Below are 20,856 nucleotides of genomic sequence, written 5' to 3' on the forward strand. Positions count from 1 at the left end.
AGAATGCTCCTCCGACGACTACAGAGGAGGGACAAAGAGAGGGAGGGCGGGGGGGAGGGGGGCTGGGCGACACACATCAACACTCACACTCACACACCTTGCAACTATTTACTACTGTAGGCTGCAGATTTTATGATTCCAGATGAAAGAAAATATAGGCCTACAATAATTCAAGTATTGCCTCTTCAACAATGTAAGATATGAAGTTCAGTTGGAGAGCTTTTAACACAAATTCACTTAAATCACATCCTACTTTAATATCACCCCCCCCCCCCCCCAAAAAAAAATAATAATAATAATATTGGATGAAATTTGTGATATTAATTATGTGATCACAGTGTTATTAATACTTTCAGATATTTTTGCACACACCTTCGAATTGAAAACAACAATCCTCTCTGCAGCTTGTCTCATGAGGCAGGTGGTTTCTGCAGGTAGACTCCCCTGTGAGTGTGACAGCACTATCCTGTCCTGGAAGATTAAATAGGCCATGACTTATTTATTAATGCAAAAATATCCCCATAGATTAAATTTTTAGAGACACTCAGTTTTAAAGGACAAGGATCTCCACTTCAGTCCACTGGCCTGTCAGTGTATGCATCAGCTGTACAATAACCATTTTCATTTCAGGACCTGCTGCTTTATTACGTCACCACTTTACCATCAGCAATAATATCTAGTACAAGGCAAACTGTGATGTCCTCATGACTGATCAAAGATGTTTTGTTTATTTTGCGACAGACTAACAATAGTTGACCTAAAGCAAGCCTCCAACCAAACACACCCTTCAAAACAAACAGTGGTGGTGCAGACAAGGTCAACAGGTTAAATACAGGTTTCTGCCATTTATGTACATAGACAATGTACATTTGTGTGTAAAGACAGAGAAGGTTATGTGTTCCTAAAAAAGGAAAACTTAAACATCTTCAATCAGCTTTTATCAGATTCAATTAACAGCCTTTTTTCCGGTGAAAAGAGACCATGATGTTTGTGTGTTGATGGTGCTAAACAGCTGTGAGGTGGCAGCTGTCATGCTCCGTGCACACAATGAGCCTCCAATAAATAATTGAGATCCCAGGTTAAAGATTGGTCCCTGGGCCTCAGGCCATGTCTCATCAGCCTGTACACAATCCATCTCTAAGCCAGCCCCCCTGGACGCCGGGTTTTCTCTGTTAAACCATCGAGCAGGAAGGTAGCCCTCCCCCTCGTATGGCTCACAGCTCAGAAGTATCTCGTCTTCGAACAGAAATTGTGCTTACTCACCACCCTCTGGCTTGACAGCTGCAAGGAACTGCAGTGGGACACACACACACACACACACACACACACACACACACACACACACACACACACACACACGCTATAGTCTTTACTCTGTGTTTTTCCTGTGAAATTCATTATGTATGTGGGCCATGAAGGATTACATTAGACCTACACTACCTATTATTATAACCACACATATATAGCTAAATGCCAAATGATACTTCAGATTTCTAGGTAAGTGGATATGAAGAAGATGATTTAATAAAATAATAACATAAATTACCAGTGTAGTAGATAAAAAATGATGAAGTTAATGAAACATATTGCAGCAGCCCTTACCGACTTATAAGGCTGATAAGTCAGAAACACATATCTTCTGAATATCTTTTCGTGATCTAAGTTTCCTCGAGAAACTTTCTACGATATGACTTTGGGTCTTCCTCGTCTATCTTGTCTTTAAACAAATAAGAGCAGTGTTTTAGCAGGAATAGTCTAATTGTTTTGTATCATATGATTTAAGTGCTTCTCCAATGGAGTGACCACAAACAAAAGAGCATATAGATACAAACATATAGATAGAAATCAGACAGCAGCTGCATGGGGACGCAATACACCGTTGTACATTTTACTCTTGGTTTATATGTTGTTTCTTAAGATGACTCAACAAAAAAAGACATACAAATAATTAAGTGTAATGCATGTGAAACATTAATCAAAACAAACAACAATGAAAGTCGGTAGTTGAGTTGGACAAACCAAACGAGTATTTTTCAAGAAAAGATAGATTCAATTAATTAGCCTATAATTGTCTGTGAAATTTACTGAAGAGTAGGGCATGACAAAACATTTTTAATTAATAATCAAAGTATCAGTGCAGAAGCAGCCCAAATCACTTCGTGTCTTGTTAGCTTGTCTGACCTTGTAAATATTGTTAACTTTAAGTGCTTTTGTATTAAAGTTATAAATATGTCATGTTTTACATGTGTGTCTTTTGTCTATTTTAAAGAAATTCCCTGAAACTATTAATTATCAACTGTGTTAAAACGGCAATAAAGTATCTTATCTCATTAAGTTGTTTAAAAAAATTATATCCCTGTGGTGTTCTCATTTAAAAAAAAATACATTTAATGATTACAGACTGATGAAGATAGGCTAAATCGGAAACAGCAGGAAGGCCAGTGTTGAAGAGCAACGGTAGCTACACGGTCTGGTATTGATGGTGCACAGTAGGCGGGACTCCTGTATGATTGACATGTTCTTATCAAATCAGACTTTAGAATGTGCCGACGCAGACCAATCACAATCAACAACAAGACTCCACAACTCGTCGTGGTAAATGTGAACGCTGTCGGTGAAGTCCTGAGGTCCTGACAGGGCTTTCACCGAAGAAGTTTTGCAAACACGGTTAATGGACCGTCTCTGTTTGCTAGCTAACATTTTATTAACAGGCTACTTTGTTATAGCTGAGCTTTTTACAGGTTACATTTGATGTTTCTGTCAAGGAAAGAGCTTATTTTACAATGTCAGTCTTTAGAATGAACCACACGAGAAACAGCCAGTTCGTTTGATATTAGTCACTTAAAATTATGCTCCCATCAATTTATAATGGGATAAGGAGAGCTGCTTTCCACACACTAAGGACAAGGTTTGTTACTAAACTTAATTTATTTTGCCATTAATCAAGAAACCGTCCATATTCTTATTTGTATTAATTCTTGCCTGCTTATTAACACTTCAAAGGGAAGTTAAAGGTTATCAGGTGACTCAAACATACAACAGAATAAATTTATGATCAACAATCTTAGTTGAGAAAGTAAGATGAACATTTAAGAGCAATGGTGTTTTAGTTTTGGATTATTAATCTCAAAAAAGTTGATAAAAGAGGAAGAAGAAAAAACCTTTTCTCCTCATCAGTTGACACTTTGCTGCATTTTTTTCTTTCATCTCTCTACTTTTCTTCTACATTTATTAAGCTTTATATTTATTATTACCCTTTATTTTGATATTTTAACAAACCACATCGTTTTTTTTTGCAATGTGAGTTGTCCTTTTGAGATGCCTGACACACGTTTTAATGTGTGAAGAATACAACAGTTTGTCTCGATACAATACAATGTATCCTACTGTATGTGTGACTTTTATCAGTCCACTATATTTTCAGATGTTTTTTTTTTTTTATGTCTTTCTGTCTGCACCAGGGGATCTCAGCCTTGCAGAGTCCAGTCCACCTTTGATGGACTCCCAGCTGGCCTGGCTGATGCCGAAACCATCTTTGCCTTGTCTTCAGGCCATGGCAGGTGTGGGGTGGCTGTGGTACGAGTCAGCGGTCCAGCCTCAGCTACAGCTCTGAGGTGTATGGCTGGGCTAACTCGCAGCCCGCCTCCTCCACGCACCGCCCTGTTACGCAGCATCACAGACCCTCAGTCCAAGGAAGTACTGGACCGCGGACTTGTCCTCTGGTTTCCAGGTTTAATGAATTTCTTCTTCAGATTTCTGTCATTGGCGATGTGGATTTAATGTGATCAAACCTTTTTAACACACTGTGAGCTACTATCATCTTCTTGCATTAGATGTTATCGATGCATGAAAATCTTATACATAATGTTTTATTTCAATACTCAATACCCTTTTTTCAGAAGAGACTAAACAATCAAATGGTTAATACTTAAAAACATTAACAACAACTGCCTACCTCTGCACCTCCCTGCACATGCAAGGGAGAAAATAAACGCAAAATACACATGCGCACAGAGATACAAAAAAAAAAGATTAATTGGAATTGTGATGTAGTCAAGGAACCGGTTTTTTATTTTTTATTTTTTGGGGCTTTTTGTGCCTTTAATGGATAAATAGGACCGTAGATAGAGTTGGAAATCAGGGAGAGAGAGAGAGAGTGGGGAATGACATACGGGAAGGAGGCCACAGGTGGGAGGTGAACCCGGGCCGCCCGCTTGAGACGACAGCCTCCATATATGGGGCGCGCGCACTAACCACTGCGCCACCAGCGCCCCAAGGAATGGGTTTTATAAGCATAATGTTGAAAAAAGAAAAATGAGCTCCTGGTCCACTAAAATGTGTAGTTAGAACTATGAAGTTTTCAGTCTCTCCAGGCTTTAATGACATGATCTGTCATGTTTCAATTGTTTTTGATTCATTTCACTAAAAGCAATTGTGAGTCATTAACTTACAAGCTCCTGAATATTATTGAGCCTTGTGAATGTCTGAAGTTTTAGCAGTATCAACTACTTGAATAGCCAAAGTTTAATTTAGGAATCCTGAACAGAAGTTTCTAAAAGCGTACTCAGACTGTGTTGTTCCTCTCGTGTGTTCCTCTCATCAGCTCCTCACAGTTTCACAGGAGAGGACAGTGTGGAGTTCCACATCCACGGCGGTCCAGCTGTCATCACTGCTGTGTTACAGGCTCTAGGTAACGTGCAGATGCCATTACATGTATGATGCAATATTATACACCTCAATATAACGCTTTATAACACACACACACACACACACACTGTGTCATGTGATGTAATGTTATTTTTAGGGTGTGATTTATGTCTTTAGAACCATGACTGAGCTGTAAGCTTGCACAGTAACTTGTCGGGTCATGTTGCCGTCCATCACTTTCACTTAAAAGGGAAAACTGTCGAATGTGTTTCCATTTCAAAGATACTTATAAAATGTTCCATGACAAGCAAGACAATCCCACTGTGACTGACATGTAATATTTCACTGCAGTTCTCCCAGTGGCCTTCCAGGGGGCAGTATTGTATAAATAAGATGTGTTACTTAAAGCTTCTTTCCAAATAGTGTGAGGTTATTACTGATTAGGAAAATACTGGTGGGATTTTTTTCCCCCCCATAACAATGCTGAACAATGTTGGACATTTAAAATGAATTGGAAGATATTGGTGAAATGATTACAAGCCAGTAGAATAAAACATGAAATGTGGCTGCTGCTAAAAATCATGACCCTCATTAATTTGGGTTCAGTGCTCCCTGTCGTCTCCAGGTAATTAGACCTGAAAAATGGTTGTGAAAACAATGAAACTGTCACCTCATTAACCTGCTAAACAGTTCTCATTTTTTGTGAATCCAGAGTGACTTATTGACACTGTATTTGATTCTTCTGCTTGCTTGTGTGTGTGTGTGTGTGTGTGTGTGTGTGTGTGTGTGTGTGTGTTCGTGTATGTGTGTGTGAGATCCGTGCCCACCGTTTGCCTTATGCATTTTTCTTTGTTTGTATGCCATTTGTGTTGTTTTGTGTGTGTGTGTGTGTGTGTGTGTGTGTGTGTGTGTGTGTGTGTGTGTGTGTGTGTGTGTGTGTGTGTGTGTGTGTGTGTGTGTGTGTGTGTGTGTGTGTGTGTGTGTGTGTGTGTGTGTGTGTGTGTGTGTGTGTGTGTGTGTGTGTGTGTGTGTGTGTGTGTGTGTGTGTGTGTGTGTGTGTGTGTGTGTGTGTGTGTGTGTGTGTGTGTGTGTGTGTGTGTGTGTGTGTGTGTGTGTGTGTGTGTGTGTGTGTGTGTGTGTGTGTGTGTGTGTGTGTGTGTGTGTGTGTTTCTCAGGAAGCGTGCCTGGCATGAGGCCTGCTGAAGCCGGAGAGTTCACGCGGAGAGCCTTTGTTGCAGGGAAGCTGGGTTTAACAGAGGTAGGTCAAGAAGAGCACATAAAAAAAAACTCACTGAGGCAGATCTGTGCAGATTTTTATGTCAAGAGCTCTTCAGAGTCATTTTGTGAGGTGCATGTAGATTAAAGAAGGACACTGCATTGAAAGTCAAAAAATGAACATTCCCCCTCTTTTACATATTTTGCCCTTTGAACGCGACTTCAATTTGGTTGTCAAACATTTATACAAGAGTAAGGCTACTGGGCTTCTTTTTTGTAAAACTGCCAAGTATGTAGCGCAAGGCATTTATAAGGAGCTGTGCCGGATAGCATGTTGCAATATATTCTGAGTAGATTTTAATGTAATACACCATGCTGCTATTTATTCATTAATAGACAATGCAAATGTTTTTCTAACCACATGACAAAAAAAAATACCTTTAAATGTAGAAAAATGCTCCCTCTGAATAAAACAAACCCACTATATCTTATCATTGTGCTCTTGAAATATGAATTGTAAAATATGTGTATGAATAAAGATATTACAATAAGTAATGTATGGAAACCGTGTACTGACATGCTCCCTGAAGGTGGAGGGTCTTGGGGATCTGATCCACGCTGAGACGGAGGCTCAGAGGAGACAGGCACTCAGGCAGATGTCAGGAGAGCTGGGACATCTCTATCAGGACTGGAGTCACAGACTCAAACGGGTAGGTTTACCTGTAGTACACAGACTGATGGTGTAGAGAGTGGTTTCATCAATCCTATCCAGGACGGGAGTTCTGGGCTAAAGGGTGTGGATGTTATATATGTTGCCTATACCTGCATGCTCTATATTAAAAACCACATTTAGATGATATTTGATGAACTTTTTCCTAAGCATTATTAACATTTCATCAGAATTACACGTACTGTAGAAACCTGTTTGTGGTTGATAAATCTCCAGTTTTACACACAGATCACACACGACCTTACTGACTTGACGGTGTTGTTTTTTCATCGGTAGTCTGACTTTTAACAACAGGTCAACAATGAATGAAAAAAAAACATTCTACCTTATTGTTAGTAAGCTTGACAACACAAGGCACAGACCAAATCATCCCTGGAGAGATTCTGTCCATGTCCATGCCGACATTTCCCTGAAAGCAGTGTTTTGGGAAGAACGTGTCTGTACTGTGTTGTGGGTCAGGCCTCTGTAGTTTCACACCTCAACAATACTTTCTGTTGTTTTCTTTATATAAATCAAGTTCTGATGGGTTAACTTGGGGGAATAAGAGGCTTCCTGTTTTCCTGTTTCTGTGCTCCAGGTGTTTCTGTTTAATACTGAGGATGAAAACACTGATCTTTATGGCACATGTAGATTTCTATCTTACATTGTCAACAGGAATGTGAAAACTGGAAAAAAAACAGGATAAAAATCAAATGGTCTAGATCTAGATGGATAATAGATTTCACATGAGATCACAGAAGTGAAAAACTTACTGGAGTTACAACAAGACGTCGTTTTTTTATTTCACCCATTACTCTATAGTGAAGTAATTGTTAATGAAAGCTATAATATGTCACAAACCTTTGAAATACTGGTATTACATTTCCCAGAATATAAAAGCCTTTTATGAACAACTATCTTAGGCTCACTGATCTGTACGGTCACATTTCTTGTTTTTTTAAGATAGTTAATTTGATGTTGTTATTTTCACTATGGGATATCTGAAGTGGCTGAAGGGAACAGGATTGGGTCAGATTTTCTTGAGGAAAGCTGCTTATTACCTTAAAGGACACATCTCTGTTATGGCTTTGTGACTTTCCAAAATGTTTTGGTAATAAATCAGATGACACCCATGTGATGTGTTTTCCATGAGAGAACATCTGGCTTTGTATTTTTCTGGGTTGATTATAGTTTGTTATACAAACTGCGGCTGCTGTGCGTGTTTATTGTGTGCCTGTCACTGAGGACGGACACACAATAAAGACATTGATGGATTCTGTGCAGCAGTATTGTTTGGCTTATCTGTACAGTATCCTGTTTTATACTCTATGTATAAATACGTGTCACAGTTGGGTCGGTGTTAAAGGTAAGATAAATGGTAGTGACAGAAGAATGGAAAAGTGAAGCACAGCTTGTAGGAAATGCTAAGAAGTATTTTTTTTTCTGCATTTTTTTCTTAATTTGGAAGCAGAGATAGTTGTATGACATGCAACAAAGGTCTCAGCCATCAGGATAATCCTTACTACACAACAAGCGATACTTTCTTTCTTTCTCAGCACGAGTACATACTACCTGTTAGATGGAGTCCTTATGCCAATGATTTTACAACAATTGCTATGTAGTCTGATTGATCTAAAGCTAGCTATCAGCCCCTGTCAGATTAATTTAATGGTAAGAAAAGCAAGTGCTTTTTAGATTTTTGCGGGGTTCAGGAGGGGCATGATGGAAACACAAGAATTTTGTAAAACAGGCAGATAGACAAAAAAGTGTATAAAAACAATGAATTGTAGCTTATATGCATCCTTGAATTCTTGTCATTTGTATCATACTCCTTATTGTGCAATAAAACAATATAAAGTGTGAAAGGACTGTTTGACTGTCACGATAGACTCCATATTGTTGTCACCATAGACTGTATAAAACATGGACATGGTCTCAGACACGTCATTTATTGGTTACTAAAGGGGAGTTTTGAAGCCAACGTTAGCGGTTGCCATAATGAAAACGCTGTCTCAACCAACTTTGGGTCAAGCTAGTAACAGTCAAAGGAGTGGAGCTGAGGCGGACCTTAAGCCTCCTGACAAACGGCTACAATGAGGCCTTCTTGCAGCCCCAATTATGCAATACCCATATCCTTGATCAAATATAGAACAATTCAACCCCTGTACGTTGTTCACCAATAAATCAAACCAAAGTCGCTTTTGTACCAGGCTGTGATTTTTTTAAATTTTTGCTGTAAAAATGGGGGATTTTAACTTCTCTGCTGTGAACTGTTTTGTAGATTGTATGTTTCAATACTTTGGCACAAGATCTGACCACTCAGTCCAGGTGATCTCCCGTGAGAATCTGTGTCAGGCTGCTTGTCTGCAGCTTTCTCAGGACAGTTCCTAGAAGTAATTTAAAGTAGAGTTTATTTTTGACTCTGATTTCTTAGAATCAGAAGTATACCATTTGTATCAAAGTATGGGAATCTGATGCTTCCTGTTATTGTGCAGCTTTACTTCTCTATTTATGGTTCCCAATGTCAGTCACGCTGTTTTGGGAACATTGAAGATATCCCCCCTCTGTTTTCTAGATCCAAATGCAACTCCAAATATAACATTAGGTCAAAATAGTCCTGGAAAAGACTAGCTGAAGCCCTGTGTATTTGAAATGTTAGAATCTATGCACATACACTATACAAATATATGAACTATGTTTAAAACAAAGGTCTGAAATAGTTGCTTATCTGTGAAGAAATCACAACATAAAAAAGGACTTTTTTTCTTCATGACAGTTTTGATCTCCTGTGCCATGAATGGACTGTGAACTATCACTGAAACAGAGAGCTCATATGTCAAAGACTTTACAAAGTGTGCTGAACAGAGTGTATACTCAATCTAGTAGGTTGAAGAAAAAGACAGATTGAATGTCAACCTGAGCTCTGTGAACTTATGACTTCAAATCTAAGTCAAACAAAGTATCTTTACTACACGACCACAGAAGTCAAACATCCTATCATTAGGAAAACAAATTACTGAATGTTTTAAATACATGCTGAAGAAGAAGGGAGACTTGAATATGTTTTGGATCGATATAGATTACAGTACATACTGTAGGTATCACAGATGGCACAGTTATAATCTGTATTCAGTGTAAGCATATTGGCCCCTATTCACCACCACCTGCTTGTGTGTGCCGGCTGGTCAAACTGCACAGTACAAATAGTACATTGTTTGATTAATTATTGAGATCCTTAAATAATTGATTGAGATATTTTCTGGCTGTCAAACGTGTTCATTAACACAAACTTGTATAACAAACACTGACGTCTTCCCTTCTCTCCTCTGTGCTCTGTGTGTCCCACAGTGTCTGGCTCATGTTGAGGCCTTCATAGACTTCAGTGAGGACGAGCTTATTGAGGACGGGGTCTTAAACCAAGGTATGTCTGCACTGTGTTCTCTGTGTGAGGGGAAAAAAATAGAGAACATTTGTCCCCTGGGCTTTCAGAAGGGGTGAATGGGGTCATACAGGGTTCTGTTTCTCTCTGAGGAGACGAGGGGTCCGACTGGCTTTCCTGTTTGGATCTTCAGCCGTCCATCGTGCACCTTTTGCAGCTCTGTAGGGAGACGCCATGGACATCAAACTGCTCAAAAGAGAATTTCCTTAAGGAAGTGTGGACAGAGCGCCAGGGGGACAGTGGAGGCATTCGTCTTACCTTCAAAGCCAACCTGACACGTCGCTCACAGGAATAGTGCTGTCAGCAGCAGTGTACAGTCCAACTGTTCTTTCTGTGCCTAGGTTTCCCATGCTTCCAGTGTGTGTGTGTGTGTGTGTGTGTGTGTGACTGCGAGCTTGTGTGTTTGTGTGTAAGGGATGTCCCCCCCTGAGCCTGTCTAGCACTCCTAAGCCTCAGATGTTGTCGAGTTTGGACACAAAAAGCCTGTGAGCTTTTGTTTATCCTGGTGCCATGGGATGAGGGCTCACACCCCGGAGAGGGGAATATTAATAGGCTTGTTTTTTTACATTTTAAATCTGGTTTTAATATTTCCATTTCCCACCTGTAGACATATAAATCAAACCAATGACTTTAGTATCAACTTTGATGTGTTATTGCGCAATCACGAGTTTCTAGATGAGTAAATACATTTTTCAGTCTAAGACAGTGATGCACTGCTGGTGAACTGTATTGTTAAAAGCACTTAACAGTTTTCGTCACATGCGGAAAGTGACTTGTCCGTGACCCATTTTTTTCCCCCCGTCCAGACAGTTTGTCAGACGACAGAGGAGAGGCTGTTTTCCCCTCAGAGGACAGAAATTCCTTTGACAAGGCCACGAAAGTGAAGTTGAACAAGTAACCTTTGTCACGTCCTGTTCCCTTCTCTGTCTTTATCTCCCTCCAACACCCCTCCATCATCTCACAGTGGACGGATCAGTTCGTGATCTGCAGGCAGAGATAGAGAAACACCTGAAGGATGAGAGGAGGGGCGAGCGGCTACGCAGCGGAGTCCAGGTGGTGATCGCTGGAGCCACCAATGCAGGGAAAAGTAGCCTCCTTAACACTCTCTGTAAGGGACACACACACACACACACACACACACACACACACACACACACACACACACACACACACCTTGGAGGGATTAAGATTAAATATGACATCATACCATTTTCGTAATACAGACCCTTATACGGCTGTCAGCCACGGTTAGGGGGAGAAGAAGAATCCCACAAACTCTAAGCAGCATTGACCCACATCGTTTTGTGAAGTGTGTATCATTCATTGAAATGCAAATACTCTGCTTCACAGACAGACGGTGAGAGAACCTTTTCTCCTGGTCGAGATGGTCGAGTCAGCGTTTTGTGAGAGCGATGTTTGAAATTATGAAAAACATTTCAGACTTGATATTTTCTAAAGAAATCATTAGTGTTTCTTCTCTAAAATCGAGCAAATCATCCAAAGAACATATCACACCTTTCTACCAGGGACAGACCATATGGGATTTTTGGGGCTGATACCGAGATTAGGGAGAAAAAAATGTCATTACCGATATATCCACCGCTGTCTTTCTGAGATCTATCTATGATCTTTAGAAATAGAGATACTGATATTCACACACATTTATTGCATTGATCCCTCAAATGCTGTGATCATTTCTTGTGATAAAGATTTATAATTAAGACAAGGTTTTTTTTTTTTACAGTTGGACAAAAGTCTTTATTGGCAAGATTAACAATTATAAATAAAAACTATCTAAAAAATAAATAACAGACTTAAATTGAATAAACCAAGTTATATATAAATTAGACGATACCGATATTATCAGCTCTTTTTTCTACTAATAAGTCACAATAACAGCTTGTATAGCAGTATTTTCTCAGTCTCAGAGGGGTTTGATTTATCTAAAAAAAAGAGACATCTGTCTCAGTTCATAAACAAATTAGGGCGCGTTCTTAAAAGTACAGAACTTTAATCTTTTTATAACTAAATATATGATCAAAAAACATTAGAGCCTACTCTATGAATTGCCATTTTTCTTCTTCTTCCTAAAGATTCTACTGTATGTATAATTGTTGGGCACCCATTTAGTCTCTGTGATTCTGCAGACAAAACTGGAGTCAAAGTGTGCCCTCAGCTACAACCAACCACTCTCCAAAGAGGGTTGTCAATGTCTTCTAGACTTGAGTTTTTGAGTTTGCCTCCTCAATATGTTGAAGAGTCCAGATCTTGTTGTAATGCCTCAGCTTCTTTGACAGCAAAAAAAAAAAGACATTTTCAAAGAGTTCGACTATTTCTGCCAGACATAATTATTTGGAATATTTGAAATGTGAATTTGAAAGATTAGCATTTGAATGTCCTCTGTAAAGCAGTTCTTCATTCATGTTTCCACTTTGTCGTCCTAAGGAAACCCTTATTGTTGTTGTAAAGGTATGTTTGTTTAAGATGAAGTATCCACTAAACATTTAGAATCACTTTATGTAAACTTGGCAGGGTGAGGCTTGGCAGGGCTTCCTCACAGTTTCCTATAAATAATGCACATATTTATCAAACTTGAGATTGTTATCATTTCCTGTTCTGATTAGTCGTCCCTGCGGCTTAGACTTAGAGTCCTAATGAGCTGCAGAGTTATACCACGTGTGCTGAACAGTAATGTAATGCTGAGATCTTCAGCATGTGCAGTTTTTTTTATAATGCAGTTATGTCTCATATTGATGAAATTAAAGACAATGATTTGATTATCACATTTGCATATGTTTTAGCTAATGTGCAAGAAAACACATGAAGTTCATCCTGTATGGCAGTCCTGCAGCCATTCTTCTTTTCAAAGATAAAACTAAACTACATAAAGAAAATAAATCAAATGCATAATAAACGTCCTGAACAAAAGTACAAACCAAACACAACCTTTTTTATTCATTAAACCGTATTTAAATACTACAAACATCGCAGAGAAGAAAGCCTTTACAATGACACTGTGTGGATTACTAAAGCAAAATTATTATTATTTTTTTATCATTCTAAAGAGAAATACATTTTTAAATCTGCAGCTGAACAAAGTCCGCAAACAAAACAATATTTACTTTTGTTTTAGAAATGTTTGCTACAGTTCCCAGCTGTTTGTGTAAATGAAGTTTATTTGATAAAAATGTCAGTTTTTTTATCTGTATATTTTGACAAGTTTGTAAGTGAAAATGTGTCCTCATTAAAGAATATCAGCTTGGTGCTGAGTGATACAGTGGAGAGGTATGGTTTCCTGGTGTGAAATATGATCATTCTAGAAGTGTTTCACCTTGGGAAATTTTAATATTTGACCACACCTGCCATCATAGTGCCCATCAGCCTGTTGGTGTTGAAATCTATATACAGTATATGGGTGTGCCCCTTTCTTGGTTAAAAAATATACGCCTGAAGAACATAATTGGGAAGAATTCAAACTTTTTGTGGTATTTGAGCATGTGTGCAGACCTATCTCCTTCCACAGTGGAGAGGTACTCTTAGTTTCTGTCTTTTATAATGATATTGTTTGGCAATAAGAATAAATATATGACATATTACCAACCTCATTGACTTTTTCTAACCAGGCCAAAGACCTGCAGCCATTGTGTCTCCCATTGCTGGCACCACCAGGGACGTAGTAGAGACAGCGCTGGACATCGGTGGATTCCCCGTCCTCCTGAGTGACACAGCCGGCCTCAGAGAGAGCCCAGACCTGGTGGAGAGGGAGGGGGTCCGCAGAGCTCGGGAAAGGTAGTGTGGGGGCTTTTATTTTGAATATTTAAAGGTTCTATATGTAACTTTTTACATGTATAAATCGTTTTTCATCGCCCATTAATAAGCGAACGGTTAACTGATGTGAAAAAGTAGATGTTCACTGTCTATCTGTGTTGCCTGTAAAAAAAAATAAAAAAATCCCCGGGTCGTATTTTCCGCGAAAGCTCCAGGAAATTACATTTTATTCGCGTTCTCAACGTCCTCCTCACTCTGCTCCGCTTACAGAGATCAACAGTACAAACTCATCACACACTCCCGCTACAGCCAGAGGTCGTCTTCCACACACTTCTATCCGCCCTTAGAGCTCCCAAAGGCGGACAAACTCATCACGCACTGCTGTTCTCAGCCAGTGCCTGCCGAGACTGTCGTTTGTAGGATGGAGAATGAATCTAATATGGAACAAATAAACGACTGGACTCAAGCACAGCACCGACTCCTTCACAGCACGTATGACGAGCACGCGAGGGAGAGAACAGGTTACTGGTGCAGTTCGCCTAACGGCCATGCGGTATCGCTACAAACGCAGTATTTTTGAAAGTTACATATAGCCCCTTTAACAAAATAGAAGTCATTATGCTCTTTTTTTCTGCTGTTAGAGGCAGACAAAAAATAGAGTAGCAGCAGTGTAAGAGTACATGTAGATTGCTGCTTCAGCATCTGTTGTGTTTAATATAACACAGGACAAATGAGCCTGAGACCGATGTAAAATGTCCTTGAAAACAAAGAAAGGAAGAAATAAGTCATTGCTTTTCCCCTGGCCATGATGCTGAAGTCCTGTAATGTCTGTGCTACATCCAGAGTTTATATTATTGCTGAGACACGGTTATAAATACACGGGACAAACACTCTCAGGAGGTTGCATAATGAAGAGCCTCCTTTCCTCATTTTTACCATTAACACATTCTTCATGTGTGCTGTTGAGAATGGACATATATGGCCCTTCAGCTGACAGCTGCTTCCACTATTTACACCAGGGAGACATACTTGAAGAGCTCGTCGTCACTGCTCTATCACAAACAAACAGGCAAACAAAGGTTCATCACACGTTATTAAATCATCTGTTATACACAGATGTTTGATCACATGAGTTTGGTGTTTGAGAGGAGGAGCGACAAGGATCAGATTAAGCTAATGAGAAAGAGAAGTCATCAGAAATATTAAATATCAAGGATGAAACACACGTCTAAATAGATCATGTATTGATAGGGAGTTGAAAGTTTGAAGTGTCTGTAAAAATTGCTTCACTTTATGGAAACTTTTGTTTATTGTTGATCCTTTTATCTGTTAATACTGCAGAGAAAAAGTACGATTTAAATCAATAGTATGTGTTGCCAATACACCTTACTTGACTAGACTTCATGCAAAATAAATTAAGGGAATAAAAGTTTACAGTTTGGTGTTTTCTTGCCAGAAAAGACTAATGTTGATTGTTTCCCTGAGTACTTGTGTTATTGGCAGGGAGAATAAGAATCTGACAGAAGGCAGGTTTTAAATCACTGCATGTTTATAGGAAATGAAATTTGGTAAGTGGTAGAAGATTTATAGGGACTCACAGACCCTTTTTTATCAAGAGGAAACAGTTGAACTTGTAATTGATTCAATAAATGTGTAATAACAGCCAAAAGCTCGTTTGGTGACACATTCTGCAGAAAGATTTTGAAAGAAAACATCCGTGGAAATCCAGACAGAGACATGATGTGCAAAATGATGCGATTGCAGTGCAGACGTTCTGCGACTCCTTTACCATTTGTTTGAGTTAGTTGGGCGACCTGGTGGCTCCATAGGAAGGGTGGGCACTTTGTGTTCTTTGGGGGGGGACTTTCTGTGCAGGGAGCAGGTCAGAGGCTCATGACCTGGGTCACTACAGGAAGGACGTGGTGAGAACAAGCATCCGCTGCTGCTGCTGCTGCTGCCCCCGCCTCGCTGAGGGGACTGACGCGCTGGAGTTCACAAAGTAATGAAAGTCAAAGCCATGAAAGTCCTTCATTAGAAATATTCCTGCTTTTATAGTGTTTGTTCATATTTATTGAGAAGGACACTCAACTGCTTCTGAAATAAAACCACAGGGTGCCAAACCTCCGCTCTGACCCGGAGCTGCTGCAGCCTGTGGATTAAAGATAATTCTGATGACTTGTCGTCTTCATAAGCTTCATATTAAAAAAAAAAATCTAAAAAGTTATGAAGAAGAGTATTATCCCAGTCTGAGAAATACCAGATTCATTCTTGAACAGATGACAATATTCGTATTACTAATGTGGCTATAAATGCATTTAAGATCAAAGTAATAATTTATCCTGGACAGTTGAACACATTTCATTATACTGCAAAAAGCGATGACGGCTGTTGAAGTATAATGATTAAAATTTTTAATTTCAGTGCTCTTATCACTGCAGCAATCTTCTTTCTCAATATTGATGCCATTAGACCTTCAAAGAGAGTATTGACGGGGTTCAAAATTAAAACTTCTCGCTGCGATCTCCGCTTAGAGAATTAGGCTTTTCCACTTAAAACGTAGAATTTCACTTAGGCTTTCTTTTTCTTTTTTCTTTCTAGAGTGGAGCATGCAGATCTGACTCTGGTGGTTGTGGACTGCTCTAATCTTCCAGCTGAAACAACGCAAGCTGCAGCCTTCCTTCAGGATCACCTCAGGACTCTCCTGCCCACTCAGGAGCAGCCGGGTACCGGTGACATCTCCTCACCTTTCTGTCAGTGATGATTTTTATCTTTAGTGCACTTCAAGCACAATCCTATGAAAGGGTTGCACAATTCACCTACATACCTATAGATGAAACATTAATCCAGAGGTCACTGGCTGATAGTTTACAGCCTTCAGAAGTTATTAAATTGAAGTCATGTTGCAGGGGAAGTTTGCGCTGAGTCACTGATATTGATCACATTTCTCCCTCCCTTGCCATCTTTAGTTTTTCCCACAGACAGGTTTCTCCTGGTGCTGAATAAAACGGACCTGCTGCCTGAGGAGCAGAGGCAGAAGCTGGACAGAGAGCTGAGACAGGTCTCTGGGCTGCCTCCTGTTTGTCTGATCTCCTGCCACAGTAATGACGGACTGCAGGACTTCATCACAGCGCTGCACAGCAGGGTCAAAACTCTGTGAGTAGCTGCAGTTCATGACATTTTGTGATTTATTAATTTAGCAAAATGATTCAAATTACATTTAAATCATCTTTTTAGTTCATTTCCCATGCATAAATGCCAAACATTTTCTGCTAACAGCTTTTTTTTAATTTGCTCCATGTCCTTTTCATTTAAGAAAATATGGAAGTGTCTTTGGGTAAATTTATGTAGGTTGAAAAAAATATATATTTCGAGACATGGCTTTGTGCTCTGGGAAATTGTGATGAGCTTTTTTAAGATGATATGGCATTTTGTTGAAGAAAAAGGTAATAGACTCATTGTTAGATGTTTTTGTTATATTAATCAGATTTATGTAAATATTATCTCAGAAAGATGGATTACTTTACATCCAAAGAACCTTATTTAAAAGTATATTATTTGCATGGGTCAGCATGTCACCTTAAATGGCCAATCCTACTCATGTGTTCATGTTGCTCTGGTTCATTCTGTTCTCTGACTTCCTCTGTAGGTGTGGAGATCCTCTGTCCGGTGCCCCTACCCTGACCCAGGCCCGTCACAGGGCCCACCTGCAGCAGTGTTATGCAGCGCTGGCCCAATACCAGCAGCATCGCAACAACGACCTCGCTCTCGCAGCCGAGGGGGTCCGGTTGGCTCTCACCAGCCTGGGCCGGATCACTGGACGGGTCTGGGTGGAGGAGATCCTGGATATCATCTTCAAAGACTTCTGCATTGGGAAATAGTCAGTGTGTCGTCCAGTCCTCAGACAGCAGGAGCAAGAGTTCATGTTCTTGGCTGCTGGTTCAGTCTGCTCCTGAGACACAAAAATGTTTGTTTTCTGGTGATGTTGTTTAACAGACTGGAATAGTTTCAGAGTGATGACAGGTGTCTCTAAGGCCTTGTGTGCTGGACATTTCATTTAAAAATGTTTTTTTAAAGCCTTTTATAGGTGAAGATTGAGCTCTTGGGATGTAACACATGAGGCCAAGGTCATTTAAAAGTAAGCCAGCCAAAGGCATCTGCAAGGTCATGGACTCAGTGTTCGGCTGTTTACTTGTAATGCAGACATTGAAGGAGAATCTTTTAGGGCGGGGGCTCCGTTTCAGCTGCACTGTGTGTTTGCACCATGCACATGTTGTAGATTTATCTCAGATTGTTGCATATTTTTAATACTTTGATTGTATATGTTGTATTATGTTTTCAGTTGGTCTAAATGTTAACATTTGATCATGTTTAAGTCGCCATAAGGAGTACTTAACTGTTGTTAATTCAAAAATGTCAAAAAGGATCTTCGATGCAAAGGAAATGGTATTACTATGGAGTCATGTCTGTAAGGCTTTAAAACAGGCACCTCAAGCTCTTCAGTAGGTTCATTTTCAGTGTCACATACCACAATATGCACTTCACTTTTTTTTTGAATCCTCATCACCAAAAAAAAAAAAGTTTTACCATGCAATAATTTATTACCTGTTCTAACAAAGATTAAGAAGAGGCCATTTCTAACTGCACAGTTGCTGCTCTCACATTGAGTACAAGTACATCTGTGTAGTCTGTGTTCAAGGACCATAAAGAAAATGATGTACATGTATGATGTAAAGAAGCTCAGAGTGACCCAGCTCTCCTCTCTGCTCTGTGGGAAAGGAACATTTTTGGAGGTAAAGCTCTCTGTGCCCTTTGTTCCCCTGTCAATCTGGCCTTGATCAAATATTTATGTTTCCTCGCTGAACTCCTCAACCTTCTCCCCTGCTTGGCTATGTCTCCTTCAGTCTCTGACGACAGTTACCCTCCTGTCCACCAGCTTAAACTGTTTGTCTGCCTTTTTTTTTTTTTGTCTCCCTCCGCTCTCTCTCTGCTACCTGACCTTTCCTTTTTCCGCACCGCTCTGTCAGCCTTTTTGTCCTCTTTCATGTTTGCTCTGATTAATTACAACTGAGGGGGAGTTTAGGCTAAAAACTGGTCCAGCTGTAATTTAAAAGCAGTAATTTTTAGGGACTGCTTTGTCTTTGAAGTTGTGCCAGTGTGTTGTCTTCTTATTTGTGAAAAACAACTGTGAAAATGAATTGGATACTAACGGCAAATACTTCTGAAGAAACTCACACAATACTTTTTTTCTCATCTAAAAGACAATAAATGTTATTTATGATTGATACACCACTTTAGTCCAGGCTGAAATGGATTCACATTCTTACATTTTCTACAGACAATTATAGTCATCAGAGGGGGTATCCTAGAAAGTTTCTAGTATCTTCATTCATTTTCTGTTTCTGTCGCAGTTCAATCTTTACAATGAAATGATAAATGAAACGGGTAAATCACACTACATGCAGAGTGTGAGTTACCTTCGTGCAGATGGATTAATGCCGGATTTTATACGGTTACCAAATGATCATCTTTAATTAAGCTCAATAAATATTGGATGTTTTGCCATGGTGTTTAACGACAGATATTAATGCAACTCATTGAATAGGGTTACATCAAATAAAATATATTATACAGTACATAAAAAAGTAATTGGGATTCTTCCCCTAGGCACCAATAATATTCGTACTAGATCTTTTTTGTCAATCAAGGTAATAGCTGTCGAAAATGTTATGTTTGAAAAAGCATATATACTGTATGTAGACTAGCTGTGCTGGAGAAAAAGCCACAAAAAATCAGAAAATGAAAAAAATGTGCTAACATAGACTTATAATAGAGAGTGAATATGAATAAATAAAAATGAAAGCAAGGCCAAACAGGACCGTTTTAAGATTGAAACAAGGTTTGATCTGAATATAATATGAACTATGAATGAAATGGAAAGAAGACTTTAAAGCTATGAGGCACAGATGAATGTTTATCACTTGTCTCACCCTTCTCTTAATTTCACAACATGACTTGTCGTATTTAATTCACTGCTGACTAATCAGCGGCCCTTTTAGCTCTCTGTCCGTCAGTTTCCTGTGCTTTTGATAAATGAGATGCACAGTGGACTTCATCAGCTCCACCCTGAACCCATTAAACCTAAAGTGAGGATGTAAGTGTTAATGTATGTGTGACTTTGCTCGTGTCCATTTTTGGGATCCAAAACACTTTAGACAAAGGATTTCCTGCAGACAGGAGGTAGACTCCGTCACCTGTAGCACTCACATCCATCACTACAGTGAGACCGAGAGTTAGTCATCATGTTTTCTTTTTATGCACCATGGAAAGAGTCTCAAATATTGGTAACGCCTAAATCAATGAGTGATTTATCCGCATCTGATTCAGCTTGTCTAGAAGTCAGAAAATAAATCTTTATTCTGATCTACCCAAGTTATGAATTTTAATTTACTGCTGTCTGAATGAAAACTTTGATTCTGTTTTTGAAGAACAGCAAATTTATGAGCTTTTATCGTTTGTTTCTGTAATGATTCAGAAGCCAAAGGCCAAGGCCAAATTCAAAGGCCAAACATGTTTAAAATAATCCAAAGTTGTCAAATTGACATCACAGTTAAAGAAACAAAACCTTAAAGTGGCAGTTTTGGACTCCATACATATGATATGAATCAAAGACACTAAATCTGAATATTAAAGAAAGTGAGAAAGAGAAGTTAATTCTAGAAGAGTTATATAAATTAATGTTAAAACAGAAAACTGAACGTGTTCAATACACTTTGAAAGATCCTTTTCTTTTCTCAGGTAGAGCTTAAATGGACGGATTTATCGACAGAAGCTGGCTCTGCCTCTGTGGAAAGTAGACTGAGTGGACGAAAGCACAATTTGAAGATGTTAACTTTGACTCTGAAAACTGTGAAGAGCGTCAATTCTTTTATATTTAATGGACTAAATAATTGAACATTTAATGGTAATTTATTAAACGACAAATATATTTATGACATATAGAAAATGGCATTAAACACTCTTTTAGGTGTGTTTTAGTACTTCAGTGTATCTGCATCCATAATAACCATAAAAAAAAAAG

At 39.1% G+C, this 20,856-nt stretch overlaps 1 protein-coding gene across 2 annotated transcripts; it reads left to right on the forward strand.

The window, feature by feature from the left end:
- The first annotated feature begins 2,625 nt into the window (after positions 1 to 2,625).
- gtpbp3 (GTP binding protein 3, mitochondrial) lies at positions 2,626 to 20,179 on the forward strand. 2 transcript variants are annotated; one of them, XM_061034135.1, is made up of 11 exons: positions 2,626 to 2,908; positions 3,462 to 3,730; positions 4,604 to 4,690; positions 5,823 to 5,905; positions 6,453 to 6,572; positions 9,920 to 9,992; positions 10,975 to 11,118; positions 13,634 to 13,799; positions 16,377 to 16,501; positions 16,745 to 16,931; positions 17,425 to 20,179. In XM_061034135.1, exons 1-11 carry the CDS (start codon positions 2,850 to 2,852, stop codon positions 17,654 to 17,656), a joined length of 1,545 nt encoding a protein of 514 aa, XP_060890118.1. In that variant the 5' UTR covers positions 2,626 to 2,849; the 3' UTR covers positions 17,657 to 20,179. The 2 variants fall into 2 exon arrangements, with proteins under 2 accessions (XP_060890118.1, XP_060890117.1); XM_061034134.1 differs by having other exon boundaries at positions 16,377 to 16,528; positions 17,425 to 20,176.
- The last annotated feature ends 677 nt before the right edge of the window (positions 20,180 to 20,856 follow it).

The sequence above is a fragment of the Labrus mixtus genome, chromosome 3 (genome assembly GCF_963584025.1).
Source record: "Labrus mixtus chromosome 3, fLabMix1.1, whole genome shotgun sequence".
Lineage (NCBI taxonomy): Eukaryota > Metazoa > Chordata > Actinopteri > Labriformes > Labridae > Labrus > Labrus mixtus.